Below are 19510 nucleotides of genomic sequence, written 5' to 3' on the forward strand. Positions count from 1 at the left end.
TTTTTCTTCTTTCTATCCCTTTCATCCAGTGAAAAAGTTTCCTGCTGCTCTCTCTACTGATATTTGATATCCTGTCTCCAACTGATGCATGGCTTTAACTTTTAAAGAACAGCATGTCAACTAGCTCTGTTAATTATCACTCATTTTGGTGTTTTTTTTTGTTTGGTGTTGGTTGGGGGTTTTGGGATTTTTTTGTTTTGTTTTGTTTTTCATTGCAAGATTATTTTGGAGGTGTTACTTCTCAGGGGAATTACTTTTTGTAATCCAACTCCCTCTTCTGTAGTAACAATAATATAAAAATCACTTTCTCATGCTTTGCAACAATGTATGTATTTAATCTACAGAATTAAAGGAATGCTTAGTGTAAGCAAAGCAGCCAGTCAGCAGCTTTTCTGAATGTCTGTTACACGTAATATTGTAATGCAACTGTTGCAAATATTCTGATAAAGAAATCAAAATTTAATCACATAGAAGAGTTAGGTTTGGTTAAGAAGTAAAATTGTGAAGCATAATGTATAGGATTGTTAAGTTTGAAATGCAGCCATAGAAACTTTAGGAACTGTGTTATGTGTGACTATAGGAACCTTAATATTGTTGAAGTTTGAAATAGCTAACCATAGAAACCTTACCAGGCAGTAACTGGTTTTTCTATGTTTTGTTTCACGAAACTAAGGAAACAGTCATGGACACCAGTTTGCTGCTTCGAAACCCCTTACCCTTCCCATCTCGATTTGAGTATCGAAGATTCCAATCAGTAGAGCTAAGTGAAATTGACCAATGATTGTTTTTAAATAAGAATATTGATAAGGTTATATAATCAAAGGACCAATCATTATAAAGGTTAAATTTAGGAGTGAGCATAGTATGCATTTTTATGTAAAGAGCTTATGTAACAATGACCTGACAGAAAAAGTCTATAAAAACTGATGGATTTTGATACTAAGTTGGACACGCCTTTGGAGGAGCAAACCCCCGTGTCCCCAGCGCTGCAGTAAACGAAGTGCCTGCTTCTTAACTTCACATTGGTGTTAAGGAGTTTTATTCTGGCTTTCGGTAACACAGCAAAGTAGGGAACTTGAGAAATTTTTTTAGTTTCTCTTGAAGTGGTTTACATTTTAATAGGTTTTCCTGATAATCATCTTTCCTCCTCTTTTTTATCAGAAATAATCTTTCTGGCACCAACAGCAACTACCTTCATTGCAAACAGTGGGAAGCCATTACTATGCAGTTACTGATCATGTAATCAAATGTATCACTAAGAGCCATGCTAAAAGCTGTCCACTGGTCTTTTTACGATGAGTAAGTGACAAAAACATTTCCAAAACCTTATTCATTGAACACTGAACTCCCTGCTCACCTTTACAAGTATTTGTTTCCCACTGTCATCAGGAACAGGAAGCTAAGTGGCAGGAAAACACAAGTATACAAAAATAGAAATACTGAAGGAATGTTTGAAAGGCAGATCAACAAATCCTACAATTGTATGAATTAATTGCCCAGTATTATGTATTTATAAAAACACCTGTGATGATACCATTCATAGTTCCTCAGTGGTGGACAAGTGGAACTCATGAGATAGCTCTTCTGTGATGGTTGCTTCTAGTTCAATAAATCATTGTCTTAGTCCGCTTTGCTAAGTTGCATAAAGTCATTGGCTCAAGGTCAACTTCTGTGTGATCCCTAAAGTGTCCCCAGACCAGCTCTGCCACAGACTCAACCAGATCCTGTCTTACAAGACAGTACCACACGTGGACCTGTGATGAAGAAAGTAGAATAAACCCAGATATTTGAACCTTCAGAACCCTTAAAAAAAAAATATCACATTTAAAACCCCTTTGATGAATTTAAGGTCACAGTTTATTTGTAGTTCACTTTCTGCCAGTCAGGGATTTACTTTTCCTCCACCAAAGAGGAAAACTTTTCCACCAAGGAAAGTTCTCCTTAATCATGTGTGTATATGAAACTTCATGCCAGAAACCAAATCTCTGGCAGAAAATATTTTTTCCTACAATAACATCTCCCTTGCTTACTCTTTTATAAAGCAAACTCTTTAATTGCTTCCAGAAATATTCTGGTTTTCTGCTCTTCTCTGGTGTATTTCAACTTTGCCTTTTTTTCTTTGTGGTGTTCAGCATTCTTTCCTCAGCTAGCTGTTCAAATCTGATCCTCATAATTCACTACATGTTTTCATAAAAAAAAAGTGAGGCTTCTCTTAGAAAGAAAAGCTCACATATAAGAGGTTTTACCTGGCCAAAAGAGTCTGGCAAAATGTAAATTTCGCATGGGAAGGATCACAGAGCAGAACACAAATACAAGAACAAAGCACACTTTTGATGCAGTTGCTGAAAGCATAAACAAGATCAGAAAAAGGTTAGAAATTGAAATGTAATTAATACAGGGTTTGTTTTTTTGAATACTGTATTGGGAAACACAATCTTAATTTTAGGGAGGGAAAAAAAGGAAATTATAGAAAAACAGCATGATAGAGTGGCTTAGGCTCAAAGTTCAAGAAGCAGCTGAAACAGGTGCAGAAGTAGCTGTGGAGATGCACTCCTTATGTCTTTGACTCAATTTTACAAAACCCTGAAGTTAATTCTAGTTTTATGTGAGCAAAAGATGTTTCCATGTGGACACAAGGTGAGTGAAAGCAGTACAGGCATTTAAAAAATAAGATAAGCTGTTTCCATAGACATAGCCTATGGAAACCTTTTCCAAAAACTAATCACTACTTTTATGCCCCTTATCAGCAAAACATGGAATTCACTCCAATAAAATTTATGTCCATTGAATTTAGAATAAAGAAAAGCATTTTTAACTGAGATAGGTGTATGGAAAATAGTGCTTTGGGCAGTTTAGGTAAATTTTGTGGCTGAATAACTTTATGGCTAACAATAATAATACCTGCAGTTACTGCACATACCAAGTTAAGGATAATTAAGATAAGGGTAATTAAATCTTATTCTTGTAGGGTATAAACTAAATTGGCAAAGTCAGGAGGGAATTTTTTTCTTCCAAACTTTATTTATTATTGCACTCCATATATTTTTAGGGAATATTAGAATATATTCACCTATTTTTGGAAGCCTCTGGCTCTTGGATACTGCTGATAATGGAAGAGTGGATCACTGATATCATCTGGCATCAGATTATTTTTGGTGTCCTCGGTGGAAACCCGCAAGGCCTGCAAACACACAAGCAGAAATTCATAGTGAGAAAAACGTATTGCATTGCATATATATTCAAAAGCATGTTAAAACATTAATGTAGCCACCTTTAGTACATTTTTAATTTCTTAGCTTGGTGCTCTGTAAGAATCAGAACCGATTTCTACATTGAGTATTCAGAGCACATGCTGCTGCACGTCAGCGTGGAGATCTGAGAGAAAGAGGCAGCTCTGCCGCGGAGCCTTTCTGCTCCCTTAATGAGCTCCTCAGCCCTTCACGGACTGCTGAGGGAACCCAGGGCCTCCGAGCGCTCCGCGTAATTCTCAGCGGGGTTTTTCGTACACAAGCCCAGCTGCGTATCAGCTGGTGCGGCATGTGTCGAACACACATCGATAAGCTTTTTGTTTCTATACCTCTATTTTTATAATTGCACCCTGATGGAGCATTGTTCTTTTCTTATAAACTTGCCTGTTGTACAAATATGACATGCTTGTCAAAAAGGCAAAAGGAATCCTAGGATGCATTAGGCATGATAGTCCCAGCAGGGACTACCTACAAATACAGAGGTACGCGGAATACAGAAGTAGGGGGATTAAAGTACAAAGCACTGTTGAGGCCTCATCTGAAGTACCGTGTACAATTCTGGTCCTGTATATTAAAAAACAATACAGATATGGATAAAGGATAACAACATGATTAGGTAAATGGAGACCCCCATTCTCTTGTAAGAGAAGTCTGGGGCTTGGCTAGTTTCATCTAGTACAAGAAAAGCCGTGTGTGGACAGAACCACCCATCACAGAATTGTCTGGACAGATGTATCCTAACGGGAAAAGATCCATTTAGGCTGAAAACCAATATTGTTGTGCACAAAATAGGTATAAACTGATACTGGAGTTCTAGTTGAAGATTTCTAATCACGCATGAAGGTTCTGAAACAGCCTTCAAATATGAGTAATGGGGACAAGATGTCTTTTAATTAAAAAAAAACCAACAAACCCAACAAGCATAGTTAAATCACAAGAAACTTGATAACTCTATCCTCTCTGATACCGAATAAAAAATAATGGGCTTCTTAATGTTGGGTAGTATATTATTTCTAAGAAATACCAGACATTCCTGTGTGTTTATTCTCATCAGAGAGGGAAGTGGAGAACAAGAGCTAGTTAGCTGTACTTTAAATTCAGCTTCCTACTGTTTTCAGTTGTGGCCATTTGGAATGAGGAGGGTTATGCATAGGAGCATGACCCAGTCTACATCCAGCCCACACCTAGTGAAGAGTTTTGATACTTCATATCTGACCACATGGCTATCTGATGTGGCTAAACCAGAATTAGTCTTTTTCCAGGTTACTTTTCAGCTGCATCGGCTTCAACCACCTGATTTTGTTCACCACAATTTAGGTACTGCCAGTTAACAAAGCTGTGAGTGGGGACTGCATTTTACCACATACCGAAGTACTTTTCAGTGACTGCATGAAAAAAATGTATACAGCCACCAAGAATAGAAAAAGAAACCATGGTGCATATCTGGTTTATGAGCTGAAGCTTCCCTTTCCTCTGGGAGCGGTTCAACATCACAGACAGATTTGAAATATAACTTTTATAACAGCGTGTCCTGATAATGAAGCCTTAGTTTGAGACTGGAAAAGATCATAGCTGCAAGGTTGCATCCGAGAGACTGAGCTGTTACTTTGCTGCACGCAGATAACAAGTGTCCACGGACTCGATTTTGTATGCTTATCTAACAATCACCAACGAGCAAAAGAACTTGCAAGATGTGAATTACAAAGGACAGGCAAACATCTAAAATTATGGGGGGAGTCATCATCCTTTCCACACTTCTCTATTAGTTCCTCTAGCTTGGTAGCATCACTCCCAAAGAGATTGTGCCTCAGCCTTTTAGTTCTCACCCATGCTCCAGACTGTCTAAGGCACCAAGCTAAGAACTGCTGGCTCAGAGGAATCTCAGAGTACATGACGGTCGAACAGATCATACGTGTGCATCTCAAACACTTAATAACGTGCATTAGCACTACTGCCCATGGAGAATAAGCAGTACACTTCTAGCAAAGTTTGCCACTAGGCCACCGACTCTGCTTTTAGACTATGAGTAGTCTGACTACACCAACTACCAACCCCTTATCAGTGGCTATAGATTGATTTGAATAGCGGATCTGCAGTATAACTCATCTATTGTGACAGTTCACGTGTTGTCTTATCTCAGTGACACCTAAAAACCAAAACCAAGTGCTACATGCATGTTTTTATAATGCGAGATCTTACACTGCAGATATCACAAGAAAAATGTTTCAAATGTTATCTGAGACAGTTTGTGCTTTTTTAAACTTGAAGATCAATGTTACCAAGCTGTTTCCCCACACATGCAAGCAATAACAAGGTTAAAATAATATTAAGTCTGTCTTAATTTCAAAACAATCCTCCAAAATGAAGTGAAGGCTGATGAAGTGATTAATCTGTTGACTTAAAGCGCTGAAACTTACATAGTGCATTGAGATAATCTCTGGCATAAATGGAAAATCACTGGAAAGGAAGGCCATGGATAAAATATGGCATTACAGGTGATTGCAGTTAACTCTTTGGATGCAGAAGCTGTGCGAGAATTAGGCCTTCAAAAATTCAAGGCCTTGTCTTCACACAGATCACAGTTATGCTTTGCAACAAATTCTTGAATCGGTTGTCCTTTGCAAAAATTACATGGAGCCTTGTGTTTGCAAGATGATTATATCAACCTTGCTTGCCTTTCTTTGGTGGAGGGTTCAGGAGTCACAGCAATAAAATCAGGAAAACCAGTAGGTTTTCATATTATTGAAAGTTATTTGTGAGACATCTCAAGACTGGGAGTGTAAAATTATGACACAAAATTAGTGAACATGTCTAAAGATGAGGATGGATGTACTGGAATATTCTTGTTTCTCCTTGCCTCTTTCAGACTGTTAGAATTAGCTAATGCAGGTCTGTTCCTAGTCCTTACATTTAGTAATGGCAAAATAGCAGATATCTTTCTTTCTCCAAGAGCTAAACTGTAGGATACAGCTCTTAGGGGATGACAATCACATACTCGTATACATGAAAACCTTTCTCAGCTACTGTAGAGAGGAATTAAAAATACAGTAGCACGTCTCCTTATTTTGTGTTAAACATGAATTTATTTTTAACTTTAGCAGAATTTTCCCAGCTGCTAGATGCTTTGGTGCTCGCTAGCAGCTACCTACCTTAACTTCTGACTTTAAGAGCATACCCTCCTCAGAGCACTGAGCACACCAACACGATTAGATCAGGCCCAATTGCTCTCACCCACCTGTATCCACCTTCCTCCATAATTCTCCTTTGCAATCCCTTCCACCTCGCTCCTCAGTCTTTAGCTGTCAGCATCCGAGATGAGCACTAATATGCCCCAGCTGTGTAGCTTTTGTGACAACAGGTAAGCGGTGAGAAGATTCCGGCCTCTGCAGCTTCTGCCCCCACCAGGCAAGGAGCTGGTCACGGGCTCGGGTCCTTGCCCCAGAGCTCTGGTGGGTCGGCTGCACCCAGCCTTGCAGATCACGGCCTCTCCTCGCTGCCGTGTCTTGACTTTCAACCTGCCTCGTTACCACAGGCCTGACTGCTAATTACCAGGCTGTTAACTGAACTCTGTAACCACCACTGGACCCGCTCAGCTCTTCTTGTTTGGGTGCTGTGGGACAGCACCCTGATGGGTGATGTCATTGCCTCTGCCTGATGTCACCTTTAGCTCCTGGCTTGCTGAATTAAGGTCCGTACTTAACTTTCATGCACTGGAAGATGCTCAGTCGTTTTACAGAATTATTATGTATAATTAAGCAATGTATTTAGCATATATTTCTCAAGTTGTGCTGTTCATGATTATCTTTGCTAATAAAATCAAAGCAGTGCCTCCCTCAGCTGCTATCAAGACAGTCCAAGGTGATGATCGTAATTCTCCTGTACATAAAAGCAGAGAAAGGCAGAACAAGCCTGATGAATGAGAATTTTTGTACTTTGAAGATGCTGTCCTCATATTTCAAAAGCCCTATAAATTGCTGTTAACAGGGTCAAATGCAGCATTGAACACAACTCTGTCAGGAATGAATTAAGACAGTACTCAGAGAACAAGCACAGATAACAGGATTCTACTTCAGTTAGCCAGGTATTACTCTACAAGAGTTTTTACTTAAGAAGGAAGGTGGTAAGTAGTGAATATAAAGAGTTTGCTTCAATGGCTAGTAATCAAGAGAGTGAACTGGATTAATCCCAGGTGGATAATAAAAAATGGGTCAGTACTGACACCATCCATCTTCTTTCCTTTCCACCGTACATAAATCAGTTGTATGAATCCATGGCTATATATAAATTAGGATTTATTTTTTTAAAACCGTGCTTTGTGGGTCTTCAGTTGTTCTGCAGGTCTTGAACATTTCTGCTTTCTCTGTGAATGCATACTTCCTTCTGACCTCAGGTGGGACTCAGGAATGCATTCAGAAGTCATGATAGGACTAAAAAAAAAGTTCTTCTTTGTTAGTAGTCACCTTGATTGCTCCAATAACCCATCAGCAACGGGTAAGACGACTCTTTTCTAGATTAGAAAGTGTGGCTCTTGTACAGCATTAAGACTTTATCACTAAAACTCCCTAGCGCAGAGCCTCAAATCCTGTAGCAGCAGCAGCGTTCTTTTGCCACACCACACAATGCACATTCTCAGTAGAAAACACAAAATTAACTTGGGACTTCTAGTTGGGACGCCCTGGGCACCCCCTTTCCCTGCGAGCTCTGGATAAGAAGAAAACAGTTTCTTCTATTTGTTCACCTTTTTCCCCAGCACTGTGCGCCTGGAAGGAGTTTTCCTAATCTAGTTTATGGAGTGTTTCATCTCCTAGCAATCACAGCTCCTAACCAGCCTGAATTTGGAGTCTAGTTTTTCTGCTTCCTATGTACTCGGGGAGGAGACAGAATTCAGATCGTGAGCCTCTTCTGTCTCCTTTGGCTTGGCATGAGTTAAACTCTTAAAATAAACAATGTGAACCCCTCTGTATCAGATGTTTTGACAGCAAATGAGAATCACTGTGTAGACACAAGCCTGCATTCCACCTTTGTAAGAAGCTGAAGGTAAGGCACTATGGGCTGCTGAAAAACAAAACTCAGTGGTTTGCTTCATTAATGTGTTTTTATTGTTTATACATTAAAAACTTTAATAACTCACATCATCATGTCTATTCCAAATGGAACACAAGAAGCAAAAGCATCACATGGTTATTAAGAACTGCATTCACTCCACGTTTTAGAATACAAAGATTTATTGTTTTGATTGTAATCCAATTTAATCTCTTTAATGGACCAGGAAATAACTTGCATATCTTGTGAAGGATCTTGAAGACTACTCTATAGATAGCTTATGCAGAGTTACTATGCTTAAAGTAATCTCCCCTGAGACACAGACTGACTTGCTGAGCAGTATGTATGTACTCTTGCTGCCTGTGCCATAGCTGTTGACAAGACAAACTACAATGACCATAGCTTTAATAAGCATTAACCTACTCATCATCTTTGATCCTGACAGCAATTTCAATATATATACACATTGATTAATATTTCCATGTTTTGGGATGGGACCTGAATAAGTAATCTGTTATGACATTTATACAGGAAAAGGGAAGAGAAAATACCAACAATGTTAAGCAGAATAAAAAAACCCAGCAAATATAACCTTTGTAATAACTGTGTAAATCTAATACATATTACAATCACAGTTAAATATTTCATTTCTTTGCCTCAACCCTTAAAAGAAGGAAGGGCAGAAATGTTGAAAGTGTCACTGAAGGACTAATTATCTTCTAATGGTATAAATACTGCTGCTGACAATTACATTTAATTAAATTATTAACTAGGTGATGACTAATTAACTAGGGCTTTCTAAGTGTGAAGCACTCTGAATAGCTGTTATTATTGTACTGCTTGTAACTAAATATCTTTGCTAGAGCACGTGTACACAAGATTCTGCTGCAATCTCTGTGAACTGATATCCCAATTATGCCATTGCCACTCATTGCTCATAAAATGCGCAAAGTCATATGCAATGTTATTTCCCTCACAGAACTGTAAGAAAGATAAATGATATCCAATTACTAGCTGAGAACTTGACATCAAATCCAGTTGTTTGATTCCCCCAGTAGGTAATTGCATACATTCCTATGCTAGTGAATATTTATTTTATCCAATTTCTTTTAAGTCTATATGGAAATTGAGACCTTCATACAGCAATAATAGCATGAAATGGAATATTTTGATGGCGCTCTGTTCTTACAAGCTGCTTGATATGGACCAAATCCCAAACCGCTGAAGTCAACAGAACATTGACTTTAGAGTAGACTGTTGGAAAGATGTCACATTCAAAAGAATATAAAGTGTTGAGAACTCATTTCCAAAGGAAATACTTTCATTTGATATCTAGGAAACAAGTGTACATAAAGAATTCAGAAATATAATTTTAGGACTAAGACATATTGGGCTTTATTTTTACCCTCTTAATGTAAGCCTTGAGAATAATTCTTGGCTTCTGTTTTTCCTCAAAGGTTGATCAGGTTTTATTCAATTCACTAGGACTGCATGGGAATAATATTTTAGAATATCAGTGGAATTAAAGAGTTTTCATTGGATAAGCTTTTTCTCATACATATTATAGGATATTAGCACTTTTATCTGGATCTGACTATCTGTCGTATCACCAGTACAGTATCTGAATTTCCTGACAATGTTTAACTTCAAAAATTAATTCTAAGATACTGTCTCCATGTAAGTTCTGTATTCAGCTCCTACATAACATAAAGGAATAGACTATATTATCATCTATCACCAATGTCAGCTCAACTTTGTTCCATTAGCCTGGTAATGACTTTGAATAGATTCAGGACAAAAGTAAACCACCTGTGTATACCATTACTCGTATCACATACTTGAATTCCATCAGGGAAAACACTTACTATGATCATCTGATTTTTTACCTAATAGTTACAGCATCAAGATTAAAAAGCATTATTGAGACATGCAGTTTTAGGCAAAGTAGGATAAAGTCAGCAAAACTGAGCCCGTAAGATCCTTCCCAAGTAACCGAGAGTCAAAATGAACCTTTTGGCTCAAGTACGAGGTAGCCACCATTTATCGACTGCCTTCACAGCCTCTCTCTGCAGCTGCCTCCAGGCTCAGCCTCCACCCGTTCTGTGCATATGACAAGGGATGGAGGGAGAGACCTGCCCTAGCAGCAAGGTGACAATCACGGAGGACTGCAGGCTGCCCACAGACACCTTCCTGCTTCACGTAGTGCACATCTTTGCAAGGCCACGGGCCTTTTCTTTTTTGTTCTCACTCATAGGTCAGCAAAAAATGCAGTCTCAGTGATGGAACTATAGATTCTAAGTGCTCCCAATGACTTACAATTGCAGGCAATTAAAAAATGCCTATCTTTGATAACTTGCTCAATAACAACTCACATTTCCATTAGTTACATCTATATATTTCGAGTTTTAATTTGTCCTGCTCAGACGTCCATCCTTTCCTTATCACGCCTGCTGTATTAAAGACCCTTACGGTAGCAGGAATTTGTTCATGTAGACAGTAACAGACATTAATACTGCTCTTAATCTTCTGTTTAAGCAGGCTAACTACAGTGAGCTCCTCCAGTGTAAATCAGAAACCTCAGTAATGAAGCCTTGCTTCCCCCAGGAGTTCATAATAGAACCCATCTCTTCAATTCAGCGAGAGAGTTTCACCTTACTGATTTTATTAAGACAGGATTTCACTCTGCATCTTTTAATCTTGTAAGAGGGATTAGGGGTTGCAATGCCACATCATATACATACAGCCAATAATAAATAGTAGTGATCAGGATTTTGCCCCTGTCTAAATCCTTGTAGTGGGCACACAGCATAGCACACGTAGTCATAGCAGAAGTTAGTTGGGTTTTGGTTTTTTTTCTGGGATGCAGGGGTCCTTTACTAAGGACATATACATATATATATCTCACTCTGGATATAGGACCTCTTGGAGCATTATTAAAAATATTTTTGGATTGGTGTCCCACAGATTTCAGCCAGATTGCTTTGAAATGTGTAGTTTTACAGAGAAATACTGGGATTTTTCCATAAACCAAAAACTGGCACTGCAGAGTTTTCTTTGTTGATAACAGTTGACACACACTCCTGTTTCAAAGACTACTTATCACAGTAACTGCAGCAGAAATGGAGCCAGGATCTTCCATGAATGCTAATAAGCAAAAGCAGATATCAAAGCCTCTTTTGTTTCAACAAACAAACAAACAAAAAAACCCCAAAAAACTTTTCATTCATTTTTGTTCAAATCAGCTCAATGCAATATAATAAAAAACTCTTCCCCAAGGTTAAGACACAGCCCACCACATCTCAGGTCATGTTGTAACCTGAGGAAAGCCTAGATCACCACCTTCTAACCTGTATCTTGAAGAAGGCTAGTAAGCTAATATAATTGAAGCCTACCGTAAAGCGATGGGTTGGCAGATTGAAGTTATGGGGAAAACCTTTTATTTGGAGTATCAATTTCTATACTAAGGGTTCAACATGCATGTCTATCACAAAGGAAATCTCTGTTAGAAATCCAAGCATACGCTGAGCTAGCAGTTAAGCAGAAAACAAAACACAAAACAAAATCCTATTATACAACAACTTGAAAAGAAAGGATACAAGGATATTTAGATGGTAAAATCTCCCAGCTTTCCCACACAAAACCTTCCTATTTTTATGACACTCATTGTTGCACACAAGAAGTCTTTAATATTGTAATTAGCAATATTCTTGGTTTGTATAGTTGGGTTACAATGTCATTTAATACATGACAATACCTGCTCAAATAAGGTAAGGCTGTTCTTTAAGCATATCTTACTTGTTATCTTGCTGAAACACGACTTCTATTGTCACAACCTGCTAAAACATCACTTTTAAGCAAAAGGGGAAAACTTTAGTAAGAAACAAAGTGGATACTAAAGTGCAAAGTCAGATGTCACATCTTTTTTTTCCCCTTATGATGAAAATACGCCTCTTAATATTTTCTGTGGACCTTTGACATGCGTATTACTGAGAAAGTACATACTACAGCTTTAGTTTCAAGTATATTCATTATATTGAACATCATTTGCCTAAACAGAGGGAAATCTAATGCTATTTTAGATGCCTCAAATAGTTTGTATATTCTACGGCTTTGATTAAACTTTTGGCTGAATCCCTTCTACCCTTCCCTTTCATTAAGTCCCTGCTGGCCCTAGAGAACTGGAATACTATTGGCATGAAATGTGTTAAATAACATGCTGATTTATGGAAAGACAGGTCTCATTCTGTCAGTATAGAACGTCCTCCGCCCTAAGACAGGTATAATACACCAAGCAGGTTTCTTAATGCATTAAGTCGTATCTAATTGATCCTTCCAAGTATCTAAGAAACAGATTTGAACTGGTTCTCCAAAACAGGTGTTTTTTTCTTTTCTAGTCCTTTGACTACTAAAACCTTCCATTAAAAAGCTGGATCCTTAGATAGAAATTTTTGAGAAAGAAATATGTATTGCATTAATCCTTGTGTTTCATAATCCCAGAGAGAGGGAGATGTTCACTAGACAACACTGGTAAAGCTTCCTTGGAAATTTATTTCCTGTTTGAGATGCTACACTTTAAGAAAAAATGTGGCCTGTTCAGAGAGTCTTCAGGGGAAATGAAAAAGAATGTTCAGAGGCATGGAAAAGACCTATGAAGAAAGAATGGAAAAATTAAAGTTACTTATTTCAAACAAGTCAATTAAAAAATAAAAGTTAGATAGTAATGTTGACCCATGAACAGGGTTTGTTAACCCAGCGTGCAAGCCAATAACACACATAGTCGAGGTACTTTCAAACTAATTTCATTGATGCGCATGAATGGGTGCCTGTCTCAAGACAGCACACCCTTGTCTCAAATATTCTTACATTTATACACTCAACTAATATATATTCATTGTTATTTTCCTTAATGATTGGTTCTTTCTTCTTTGCCCCTCATGTAAATTAGTACACAGACTCCGTTTTCTTCCTTCATTGTCTTCTTTTGAGTAGGTGGTATCATTTGAGTGGTGGTGGTCAATGAGTCGAGGGTCCCGATCTCCCCCTGTAGGAATTACCTTTCACCTCCTTCTTCCCTAATCTCGGCAGTTCCAGGTAGTTCTTCAAGGTTTATTGACCAGACCACAATCTATTACCTTTTCTGACAAAAAACATAAAGCCCCATTGTCTAGTACTTAGTACCTAAACCCTAAATCATGTCTAGTTATTGTTTCCCTATTCTAAGTATTAACTGATGGGGGCCGTACACAGGACTTTAGCAGCTCCCTGGTTATTTCAATCATATTATACATATTAATTGATAACAGTAAGTCCACAAAAAAAAATCCATTAAAAACTTTGCATGAATAAAGGCAACAATTCTTCTATCTCTCTCATAATGTAAGAGATAGGAGTCCACAAGGGAAATCAGTTTGTAAGTTCAAAATAAAAAGGAGAGAAACTTTCCTAAAGCAGGCAGTTAACCTGTGGATCTTATTGGCCACAATTGTTATAAATTAAACAAAAAAAGATTACCTAAAAGTATATGTACCAGTTAGTACCAGTCTAATCCAGTAAGAGCCTTCCAATATTTCTAAAGGGATAACCTGTTCTCTAGGTTCAGTGGATAAGACAAGAACAGATTTACATTTCATTGCAAAAAACCCTCACATCTTTAACTTCAGAAAAACCTTTTTTGAAAGTTTTGAGAATAAGAAGCATTGAGGTGGATTGTCTGCGAAGATTAGAGAGGTCTTTTAAGAGTCAGGAGTGCTGCAGGTTTACAAGAACCTGCCTGGAAGAACTCATCATGTTATATGTTCTCTTGAGTGTTTCCTTTTCAGCAAGCACCTGGTACAATAATGCTTGCATTGTTCAAGGATTGTCCCAGATTGGAGCTATTGCACGTAACAAGGCAGTACATTTAGCCAGGTATTCACTGTACTAACTGGCCATTAGTCAAGCAAATTGTCCAATCTTCGGTGAACAATAAAGAGCTCCAGAGTTTTGTTTGGTGTGTTCAGTGACTAAAGAGGGGTTTAGGAAGACCCTGCCATCACGAAGGTTTGGTAGAGCCACCTACCCATCTCTAAAGAGACAGAACTAAACTACATTTGTGTCTTTTTGCTTATAATGCACAAGACTCTTTCACTCTTTTGTTCAATGGGCTAGAAATTCCTATTCCAAATTAAGAAAATTGTTTCAAGGATTCACGTCCTTATAAGCTGAACAGAATTTTCTACCTGTCACAAGGCATGCTGTAAAATCACAGTAGCCACGCAGTGTTTCCTAACAGTTGTTGCATTGTAATTTAGCTAGCAAAAGCAGCAAAGAAATAGGTGTTTTGCAAAAAAAAGAACATATGACAAAGTTTACTTTTACGTTGTTCTTACAAAGGCCAAACAACGCTGTATCTAACATGAGCATAGGAGAATGTTTTTTTTGTAGTCCCAACTTCTGCTGGCAGTTTTCTACTTTAATAGGGAAGACACAGGAATGGCTATGTTAACAAGTAACATAGTGGCTCAATGGCCCATCTTCAGGGTGAAACAGTGCTGAGGCCCTAGCACCTGCACCATATGCGATTCAAGGGGTTTAATTTCACAGTAGCTTTAATTTGCGGCCACAGCCCAAATGCCCTTAAACAGCTAGAATATATTTCATGTATCGCTAGCTTATGCTTTTCCAAGTCTTATCCAAATGAAACATTCAGTTCATATGCTCTGTAACTGCTCGATTATGTGAGCCAAAACACTTAAGCAGGTGAGATCAGAAGATTCACTCAAAAAGCACGTTTCTGGTCTAAACTAAACTCCTGACATTAGTAATGTGTTTTCTGATTCCCTTCCTGGGTCTTTGCTCTTTACTGCTATCCTGCCTCAGGAGAAGTCTCATTCCAGGACTCCACTCAAATAAGGACGGATGAGGAGGAAACATGCATCTAGCCTGTTTATAATTTACTCAGATACAATGAATACTAGCAACAGTACAAATGGTTCCAAAGATAACTTCAAAACAAGCCGAAGAGACAAAGTGCTATAATAGTGAAACTAAATGCAGCTAGCTAGAAGACAGATAGCCAAAGATCTTCTAAACATTAATTTGCTACACCACACACGACTGTATTTTGTTCATATGGTTTGTGTTTGCAGTATCACATTCCAACCCGTAACATTATTTAGTCTTTTTGCAAGATTAGAAAGAAGGGGAAAATAATCCAACCAGATCTACTATTTGGCTCAACCTCTCGGGACTGCTTAATCAAAGCACAACGGTTCTTTTATATTCCTGTTCACGACCACGCCAGCGGTGCAACCCATGACCCACAGATTCTCACGCAACCTGGTTTCACACTCCCAGGCTCCCACCCATAGGCACACGCCTGATGCAACTCCTGGCCAGCCCCGCTCCTTCGGTTTGCTCCAAGCTTCCACAGCACTATTTCCTAAACAAAGAGCTTTTCAGGCATCAAAAAGTCAAAACCTGGCTACAAGAACCATATCAAATCCTATTTCTGATAACTAAATTCCATTTAATCTAGTCATAATCCCTCAAATACTACAAATATTTGTCTTTGATTAAGAAAAAAACCCCAAACCCCCGGGTTTTGCTTTAAGTCCTTTAAAGGACTCTCCCACCGACTGACTGCCTGGAGATGCACACACGTTCCACGCCTCCCCGTTAACGGGCCCGTCAAGCCCGAGACTGCATCGACTCCTTCCTCAGGGAAGGCTGGATGCCGAGCAGGCCCGAGCCACGGGAGCCGCTGGCAGGGCTCTCCCGGCGGAGCGGACCGGACCGGGCCGGGCCGGGCCGCGCCGCCCGGCCGGCAGCCCCCGGGACAGGGCCTCCGCGGCGGCCGGGGACGCCGAGCAGCCCAGCCCCAGGGCTAGCGCGACACCCGGCTGCAGAAGAGAAGAGGCGCGGCGCGGCCCCGGCCCGGCTGCGAGGGGGCTGGAGGCGGCCGCGGCCCCGGCCCGGCCCAGCGCGTCCCGCCGCTGCCCCGGGCCGCCCGCGGCCGCAGTCCCGGGCATCGATGACTCGGCGCTCCAGCACCCTGACTTCCCTGAGAAGCGCCGCCGCAGCGCTAGCGCGGAGCCCATCGAGGAGTCGACGTTCGACTTCCAGCGGGCTCTCCGTGCCCGCGGCGCCATCTTGGCGTAGGGGCGGGGCGATACCGGCCGGGGCGAGCTACGCGGCGGGGCGCCCCGGGGCCTCGCCGCCGGCGGTAGGGGGCGAAGGACTGATCCGCTCCCGTCCCCGCTCCCTACGCCCGCTTTGTCGGCAGCTTGCGGTGCCGTCCCGGTAAGTAGCGCATGCGCCCACCTGCCGTTCCCTCCCCGCCGGGTTGCGTCACGGCGCGCGTGCCCCGCGGCCGTTGCGGCGCCGGGTCCGGGCAGCGGCGCCGGGCATGGGCAGGCAGCCGCAGACCGTTGCTCGCCGTGGCGCATGCGCGCCCGCTCCCCCGCCACCCTTCCTCCCGCCCCCCCCGTGCCGTGCCGCTCCATGGGCCACGCGCTGTTGTTTTCTCCCTGCAGCCGGGGGGAGGCGGAGGAAGATGCCGGGGAAGCTGAAGGTCAAAATCGTGGCGGGGCGCCATTTGCCGGTGATGGACCGCGCCAGTGACCTGACCGACGCCTTTGTGGAGGTTTGCGGGAGGGGAGGGGCGCCGTGCCCCGGGGCGGCGGGGGGAGAGGAGGGCGGCTCGCGCCTCGGGCCCGCGCACCTGCCGCCGGGCCCGCGCGCCTGAGGCACCTGCCGGGCCCCGCCGCGGCGGCCATGGGCGGGGGGGGGGGGTTGAGGGAGCGCCTACCGCCGCCGCCCGTCCCGCGCTGTCCGCCCGCCCTGCGGTGACAAGTGCCGCCGCGGTCACGTAGGCTGCCGCGGAGCGCTGTCCGGGACGCTGCCGGCCGCGGCCCGCCTCAGCAGCCCCGCCCCGGGACGCGTTTCGTGCCTCCGGGCCCGGCCGGAGAGGTGCTGGGGGGGTTGCAGCCCCCCTGCGCGGGGAGCGTGGGCCAGCCCCGGCCGGGGCCGGGTGGGCGAGCGCGGCCCGCCGGGGGGCTGCGGAAATGGCAGGGAGCACCCCGAGCCCGTGTCCGTGGGCATGTTTCTGAAGGGGCTTCTGGTTTACCCTTGGGTGTGATTTTTAGCGGACAGCTATGCAGAATTTGAGTGGCGTTTCGGAAGCGCTCTGCTCTTTTCCAGCCTCTCTTGGCTGAGGGTTGTTACTGAATGGCTCTTGTTGGTACGGCAGCCAAATGGAATCCATGTCGGGATTCGACAGACGTGTTGTAGGCAGGATGGCGAAGTAGTAAAGGAGCGTTTAAGTCATTTGTGTCTCTGCATATGTGAAGTGCAGAGCGGTTGTGCAGGCTTTACTTTTAAGGCCGATATTCGTACTGTTTAAAGTACTTGAAACGCTAAAATATTTTTGAAGAGTATTTTTACTGGACAAATATTAAATATTGTTTACATGTTTAAATCACTTTATTGCACCAAAAGTAGCTAACCTCAGCCTTCTTTGCGATCATACAGTTAACAGGCAACATATAGGGTGTTTCTCAGGAAGGGATTGTAAAATAAATTGACGCCATCCTTCTGTTTTATGATTCATTATTTCCAATATGAATAACTTAGAACGTTTCAGCAACATTCCATAGATTCAGAAATCATACTCTCAGAAAAAAGCAAAGAGGTGTTTAAAAATGGAATGCTATCTAAATGCACAAAAGGTAATTGAGGTTGGCACCATACTGGAATTGAGGTGGGAAGACAGAATGTCTTTCTAGAACTGTATAAATTGAAAAGTCTGATAAGATCAAAATAGATTTTGGGTATATAAGTCCTAGTTTGGTTGGGTGCTTGAAAATGTGATTGACATTAGACACTAAGTGCATCTCTTAGTGGCACAGTAAATTGGTAATAAAGTGAAAATCTATTTCTCATGTGCTTTTCAACGGAGCTGAAATAGTACACAGTTCTATTCTATTAGATGAATGACAATCATTTAGCTTAATATTTCAGTGTTTGGTTTCAGACATTTCATCAGGCAGTTTTTAATTTACAAACATTTCTCTTGTAATTTTAAATTTGATTAATAGGCAGCCTACAGCAACTTGATGTGTGCTGCTAGGAGACAGGGAAAACAGGAGTAGGAAATACAGTTCTCTAATGAGTTTCATTTGGCCTGTTTTTATGCTGCCTTGAGGAGAAACAGCTCTCTTCTACTGTTGGTCGCTCGTTCCCAACCCAGCTCCATCTGTGCCAAGCCCACTGTCTGAGTAGCTGTGTAGCAAAATAGATTTGGAAATTCATCTGGTTAAAGACTAGCTTAGCAAGAAAGGAAAATAAAATTTTTCAGAAAGATCAATGTGCTTAGCTGGGTTAATGTGCAGTCTTAGCACAAATAAGGCTAAAGAAATATGTAGATGGGGCCTTGGTTTTAGGACTGTTACTTAGAAAGACTGTGGGAACTACTCTTTCCGCATGTGGAGTAGGCAAGGCAGCAGGTGAGATTTATGTCAAAATAAATAGAGACTGAAACTATTGTTTTATTTTTCGGTGCAAGGTTGCTGAAAACCTTTACAAAACATTTTCACTTAAAAAGGAAAAGCTGAAGTAATGTTAAGATACTAGTTGATTCACTAGTCTTTAATTTCCTTGTTAAATTTTCTAATATAAATCTAGAATTAGAAAAGAAAATGAGAAAAGACTTTAGAGGTCTTACTTAGCTCAGGTTATGCGTAACTCGGATTTTGCCAGCATATGTGATCTGGAGCAAATTAGCACAATTTCTTCTGTAATTGTGTTTCTGAATTTGTACAGCAGACGACAGTGTAGTGCTTGATTATCTCTACTAGCTTTAATGAACTAGTTTGACTACTGGAGAAGTTCAGTTATAGCTGCCTGGGGCTCCGAGGGAACTAATTTACTCCCTAGATAACATGTAAAAATAGGTTGGGTGGAGCTCTGGGGTGTGTTGTGTTTGGCAGCTTCTGGTGTATAAGGTAGGTCACTTGAAACTAGTGTCAGTATCACTTTATTATACTGTTTTGTGAGATGGATACACCTTCTAAGTAGCAGTGCTGTTAATTTTCTGTATGCACATAGGTTGCATCCACCTTTTGATAGCTAGATGATTTTTTACACTGAGGTTGCTTAGTCCTGTGTTTTCAGACCACTCTGGCTTTTAACTGTAAAGCAACTTCTTTTTGAAAAGCATTACTGTTCATTGAATGAGATAG

General features: G+C 41.2%; 1 protein-coding gene and 2 long non-coding RNA genes across 25 annotated transcripts in view; 1 reads left to right on the top strand and 2 right to left on the bottom strand.

The window, feature by feature from the left end:
- Positions 1–1022: 1022 nt before the first annotated feature.
- LOC121232413 lies at positions 1023–6380 on the bottom strand. The gene is made up of 3 exons (XR_005930787.1): positions 3272–6380; positions 3071–3181; positions 1023–1803 (listed from the first exon to the last, which is right to left on the bottom strand). It is a non-coding gene; the product is annotated as an uncharacterized LOC121232413 (long non-coding RNA).
- A 1944-nt stretch (positions 6381–8324) lies between these two features.
- LOC115352269 lies at positions 8325–16719 on the bottom strand. 2 transcript variants are annotated; one of them, XR_005930786.1, is made up of 2 exons: positions 16593–16719; positions 8325–15711 (listed from the first exon to the last, which is right to left on the bottom strand). It is a non-coding gene; the product is annotated as an uncharacterized LOC115352269 (long non-coding RNA). The 2 variants fall into 2 exon arrangements; XR_005930785.1 differs by having other exon boundaries at positions 8325–15723; positions 16593–16714.
- Positions 16244–19510, top strand: part of C2CD5 (C2 calcium dependent domain containing 5) — a 69862-nt gene continuing 66595 nt past the window's right edge. For 4 of the 22 annotated variants that reach the window (XM_030040110.2, XM_041118264.1, XM_030040109.2 and 1 more), the window contains exon 1: positions 16714–16914. In XM_030040110.2, the coding sequence (XP_029895970.1) occupies positions 16825–16914 (90 nt within the window). In that variant the 5' untranslated portion in view covers positions 16714–16824. Of the gene's footprint in view, positions 16572–16707; positions 16915–19510 lie in introns of those variants that run through there. The other 18 variants (XM_041118268.1, XM_041118265.1, XM_041118262.1 and 15 more) reach the window with 11 other exon arrangements.

Source organism: Aquila chrysaetos, chromosome 17, assembly GCF_900496995.4.
Source record: "Aquila chrysaetos chrysaetos chromosome 17, bAquChr1.4, whole genome shotgun sequence".
Classification (NCBI taxonomy): Eukaryota; Metazoa; Chordata; class Aves; order Accipitriformes; family Accipitridae; genus Aquila; species Aquila chrysaetos.